Source organism: Ischnura elegans, chromosome 7 (genome assembly GCF_921293095.1).
Source record: "Ischnura elegans chromosome 7, ioIscEleg1.1, whole genome shotgun sequence".
Taxonomy (NCBI): Eukaryota; Metazoa; Arthropoda; class Insecta; order Odonata; family Coenagrionidae; genus Ischnura; species Ischnura elegans.
In genome coordinates, this window is record NC_060252.1 from 11159987 (window position 1) to 11166138 (window position 6152).

General features: G+C 40.5%; 1 protein-coding gene across 1 annotated transcript; it reads left to right on the forward strand.

Annotated features, from left to right (window-relative positions):
• Positions 1-213: 213 nt before the first annotated feature.
• On the forward strand, positions 214-5243 carry LOC124162520 (piggyBac transposable element-derived protein 2-like). The gene is made up of 3 exons (XM_046539088.1): positions 214-307; positions 3599-3701; positions 4181-5243. The coding sequence occupies exons 1-3, from the start codon at positions 214-216 to the stop codon at positions 5241-5243; spliced, it is 1260 nt and encodes a 419-aa protein (XP_046395044.1).
• Positions 5244-6152: the final 909 nt, after the last annotated feature.

Here is a 6152-nt window from a genome sequence, read left to right on the forward strand (position 1 = left end):
GCTCGAGTTTTTCACATCATGAAAAATTACCCCCGGAAATGAAACTCCTCCGACGATTAAACGTGGCTGACTGTAGACATTTTTCCTCCAGACGGTTGTGCAACGAGATGACGAGAGGAGGTAAGAATAAAATTGGAAACGCGAGACGGCCGTCCAGGAATATTTTTTAAAGGAAAATAAAGAAAATGTGGAGACAAGAGTAAAAAACCTGGAATGGCAACGGAAGTGGAGAGGCTCCGGAGAGATTTTGGTGATTTGGGGAAGCACCCATATTCGAGATCGGTTCTCTTCCCTTTGAAGAAACGAGGTAGGAATTGGCAGTGGGGTAGTGGGGTCGGGCGGGGGAGGTGGGTCAAGGAGCAGGCAAGGGTAGGGGGGAGAAGGGTAAGGATTCGCAGACCCAACTGATTAATGAGAAAAGGGTGAGAGCGGGGGGAGACTTGTCTGAATTGGTAGTCGGGCCTCCAGAATGCACCCAAGCATTCGGAGATGAGTTATCGGCCTGAGAGTGTAAAGCCACCCAGTCGAGACTTTCCCCTCAATCCCCCCGACTCCTCCCAACCCCCCGCCCCCCAAATATTCACTCAGACCCCCACCATCCCAGCATGCACCTCAAACCACCCCTTCCTTTTCATTCGGAGACTTATAGCTCACCCTCCAACCCCCTACCCCTCTTCTCTCTCTTAATATGCTGGCGAGCTCATACGATGGGGGAGTGGGTCCTGGTTTTAGGGTAAGGAGCCCGTAGTAGAAGCCAAGTGGGAAATGAAAGGGTGGAAAAAAAGGTTCCAATCCCATAGTTCTCCATCCATCCGCGAGAGGGTGGGGGGGGGCGGGCGTGTACGGAGGGGTCAGTTTGAGCATCCAATCACACGCAAATTGGTTCCCTTTATCCGCGGTGGTGATTTGGTGGGCGGTTTCTGAGTTAATGAGAGGAAGTCGATAGGGGAATCCGCATGGACAAATGATAAACGCAATCCGCCAGAGGCAGACGTGTTTTATTGCCGGCTGGAGGTATCTGGGCGATATGCTAAGCTCAGTGCTGCCTCTCTTTGGCTCGAAAGGGCATTCCGGGGAAGGGAAACAATTCCATGGAGGCTGGAGATGAACCCATTTGGAATGATGAATGTGTGAGATTTAGTAAAATAGACGAATGTTGTTTATATGTTAAGGTATTGAAATGTGTTAATTTATTGTGATGGATAGCAACTGTGAGATTGTTTTCTCATTATATAGGACATAATTTTGATTTTTTATAATTTTTATTCTTGTGATAAATTTAGAGAGCATAATCGAAAAAGTCACAATTTCAAATATACTGACCAAAAATGCTGCCATATGAAAAGTGTGTATTCATGTGCATTAAAAATCACGAGGGCAGTTTGCATTCCATTTAAATTACATTTAGATCGAACCTAGGAATCATTCAAAACTCGGATTATAATATCTTCGCTATCAAAACAAAACTATAAGTCATGTTATTAGTATTCTTGTACACTCTTTGGAATTTTAATGACATGTGTTTAAAATATCCTTTCTATTTTTCAGGTAAATACTGATGGTTGAATTGACCACTAAATAGCCTCATCACTTTGTGGATGGCTTAAAGTTGTAAGGTAAGACCCTCTGTATCTCAGTTGCTGTGAATATTTCTATACTTCTAAATTTTAAGCCACTGAATTTGTGGTCAATTTCTGATATAGTTCATGATCCCTTATGGAGAAGTAACTCAGTTCAACATCGTGCTTGATTGTCCAAAAATATAATGATACTGGTATGAATTGATTAAAAGGTGAACGTCTTAGCTGGAAAATGGATTAAATATGGTCAATTTTCATAAGAAGGGAGAATTCGTAATGTCATACTAAGATAAGAACACAATCAATGCATCTACTAAGAACCAAATAAATGTATATTCTGTATCTTATCCGACATTGGCTTTCAATGTCCTCGGTTTTCACATTTTTATCCGCTGAACCAAGCACGCCGTTACTTTTACATATCTGATTTGATCAGTAACTCATGGCTAGAGCTTATAATCTATCTGTAAACATAGTTAGGAGTTATTAAACATATTCTAATGCTACAGACTGATTGCTTTTCAGACCTTATACCTATTTATATCTGTCATTTGACGCTCGCTTTAGTTCGGGTGCTGAATCCTATATTTTACCACGTTTTATTACACTTTCTTGTTTGTCTTTCCGGGGAAAATCTTGCTACTCAAATTTCGACCTTTTCCTGATTAACTAGAGAGCTGAAATTTTAAGTATAGCTCATAACTGGATGACAATGCAATACTCCAGCTCTTTTACCTCGATTGGAATAGTACCTCGAGTAATATTTAGGAGTAAAAATTGCATATGGAGTTCTAAAAATGGCCACTTAATTCCCATGGAGGCGCTGCAATCACAGTAGGTGAAATAAAGTATCTGTTTGTAAAGCGTGAAGTACCCGTATATTTTTTATGTCGTTTATCTTCAACAAGAGCCTGCGATTTACCATTCATTTTATGACTTGCTCTGAAAATTGGATAATGGCACGGGGAATTTTCGACTTCGCACATATCTTCTGCCGTCTCTATGTCCCAAACAGCAATGGAATAAACAAACATGTTCCACAAAACCATTTCAAATTGAAGGATGGCTTTAATTCCCTTCAGCTTGTTCTTATTCTCCCACACTATCCAAATTGAGGCAGCTTTAATTAATTTTCTTGTAAATAATTTTCTAAATTCTATATTTATGCACTATTTTCAGTGTTCAAAGTATCTCATTGAAAAAATAAACCTTCAACTTTTCCATATCAAATTTTACTACCCAACTGGTTTCAGGACTTCTGTGCAATTCTATGAAACCCATTGAATGTCGCACAGAATTGCTGAAACCGATTGTTTTATTAAATGCTATCGCGGACAAGAAAAGTCTATTCTTTTGTGCTAAATGCTCTCACAAAGTAACGGCCAAACTTTTCTATATATTTGAAATATTCTCTTAGTCTTCAATGCATGCTCTGCTAATTTAATCCGTTTCTCACTCTCATTGGGGATCTATTTCCTCGGTGGTCACTGCACCGGTTAATTTATGAAAAAGAATGTTAACTAATTGTAAGTGAAGCAATAGGCACCTAGATTTCTATAAACCTAGAGTGGCACGTGAAAGGTCGACACTGCGGTCGCAGTGCTTTGATTTGGGGGATGATGGGATCGGGATAGGACAGATTGAATATAATAATAAAGTTATTGTCCGAAGCACTGCAGGAACAAGTGACTTTATACGCAGAAACGCGCACGGGTGCAAAGTTAAATGCACCAAAAGATGAAGTTCGCCATAAATACACCTGACCGGCAATCGGGAGATGTTGATATGTTAAGTCAAATATTTTTTCATGGCGTACTTCCTTTATTTGGTGTGTTATTGTCCTAAGATGATATCCTTTGGAATATACTATTATTCTGATTCCACAATATGACAATATAGAGTAATGTAATTAACCCATTAGTGCCCGTCGGCAACTTTAGTTGCCATGCTACATTTTGTCTCATACAACGTTTACTAAGTAGTCAATTCATATGATTCTTCGTGTGTGCTTTTACTAGACCTTACATTGTTGGCCAGCGCTGCTCGTTCCTCGTCAGTTCGATTGTGTTTCGCGTACTGGTCGGATTACTGCAGCTCCTCCAGGTGTTCAGCCGACGACTGGTGACTATCTTCTTTATCATGTTAGCTGAGGACTTTTTCCGTATTATATTCACTAATATTTATTTTTCAACTTATAGTGAAAGCTTTAATGAATTACTATCCAAATTATTACGTAGAAATATGGTTTTGTTTTTTTTCTATGCCAATGTAAAAAGTGATGGCAACTTAAGTTGCCGACGGGCACTAGCGTAGTCAAAAATTGCAAATATTCGTATTTTTTTGATTTAATTCAGTTTCAAAGTAGTATAAGTACTTAAACAGTAGCTATTAAAACTTTATTGAGTACTTTTGAACTTTTCATGCATTATTCGGTGTTTTGTTCTTCTAATCTTCCTAAAATATCGATATATTTTTGATTAAATAGCAGGTTGCCCATTTTTTTGGCATTGGGAAAAAGCACTATTATTTGCAAATTCTATCGAAATAAGGTCGGTTTCATTTGCTATGTTACACACCATTGTTTATTAATTCGCTTTTAGGGCCCATAGGAATTGTATTAAACGAGGCTTGCGCCTGAATGAAATTCTAGATGCCCTATTGGAGGACGATGTTTCCCCGGAAAGCATTGCCATTTGCCCTCCCGTTGAAGAGAAGGGAATGATAAGCGATCAGGATTCCGATCTTTCTGACGAGGAGGTGGAAGGAGACTTCAGCCATCTTCCGGCTCGTATTCTGCAGTCAGAGGTTCATGCTGACTTCTCCGAGGAGGCTGAGGAGAGATTGGTCCAGAATGGACGGGGTAATTTCAGTGAAATGTGTGAAACCTCGGCAACGCTAACCGTGAAGAAGCCCAAGAAGCGAAAGCGTTGTTACCCCGTGCGATGTTGGGAGGAAAACTGTCAGGACTTTGCTTCCAAAATTGAAAATGTATCGCCAAAATATCTCCCCAATGCGGAAGACCATTTGCGCGAAACTGTGAACTCCCCATTTGATGCCTTCAAAGCAATTTTTTCGGAATGTTTAGTGAATCGTATAGTCATAGAAAGCAACCGGTATGCCGCCCAACATCTTGTTCATGGTTTAGAGGCAACAAGTGACGAAATACATTCATTAATAGGGGTAATGCTTTTGTCAGGATACCACCGCCTCTCTCAAAAGAGAATGTATTGGAAGGTGGACCCGGATTGCCACGTGAAAATAGTTGCGGATGCAATAAGGCGAAACAAGTTTGAAAATTTACTTCGCTACCTTCACCTGGCAGATAATGATGCTAACAATGGGAGTGACCGAATGTACAAGGTACGTCCTTTGTTTGATTTCCTCAACCAGGCATTCAAACAAATAGAACCGGGGAACAGTTTGAGCATCGATGAGAGCATGATTCTCTATTACGGCCGGCATGGGAGCAAACAGTTTATTAGAGGAAAACCCATTCGCTTTGGATTCAAGCTGTGGGTTGCTGCTGATCCAACAGGCTACATACATCATGCTGAGCCTTACTGCGGTTCATCCACTCGTCTTCCTGACACTGGGTTGGGCCAAGGGGGGGGACGTTGTGTTAGGTTTAGCAGAGGATTTCGACAACCTATTTACGTCAGTTGAACTTTTAACTGAGTTGACCAAAAAGAGATTGGGAGGAACAGGGACATTGCGAGAAAACAGAGTCGGATCAAATATGAAGCTACCTGACAAGAGGGCTTGGAAAAAGACGAACAGGGGTTCTACCGGTTTTTCCGCTTCTTCTTATCTAATTGCGGTACGGTGGAATGATAACGCCGTTGTCACCGTTCTCTCAAATTGTGAACCCATGGAGCCTATGAAAAAATCAACTCGGTATTCCAGGGCAGAAAAAAAGATTCAGTTTGTTGATGTTCCAGGTACAATCGCTAGGTACAATGCAAATATGGGCGGGGTGGATATTTGCGACCAATTTGTTGCAACCTATCGCACAGCAATTAGGACAAAGAAATGGTGGTGGCCATTCTTTGCCTGGGCGGTAGACATTTCAGTGGTCCAAGGATGGCTTCTTTATAGAAGATTATTTGGTAATGAAATGCCCCAACTTGAATTCAGGCGCCAGTGTGCAATTTTTCTCCTTAAATCTTTTGCTGCTGCCCCGTTGTCACCAGGAGTGCGGTCACCATTTTCGTCTTCTCCGAGAAATAATTTTCGCCGAGATCACAAAGATCACATAATTGGGAGGGGGAATTCAAAGTATCGGCGATGTCGTGTTTGTAAAAAAAGAACACAGCATCTTTGCACAAAATGTGATGCACCACTGCATGCTAACAAATGTTTCGGAGATTTTCATTCGTAGTGTGTAAAATGTGTTTCTTTAATTTCCTATTGTTCCTTTGGGCGCATTGTTGTGAAAGAAATGAAAGTAATACATTTTGTTCAAATTTTCAATATATTCATTCTATAATCTATTGCACAAACTACATCTTAAAATTACTGTGCTTCATTTTTTTTCTGAAAATGTATATGATCTTGAGTTTTTTCTGCCAGTCC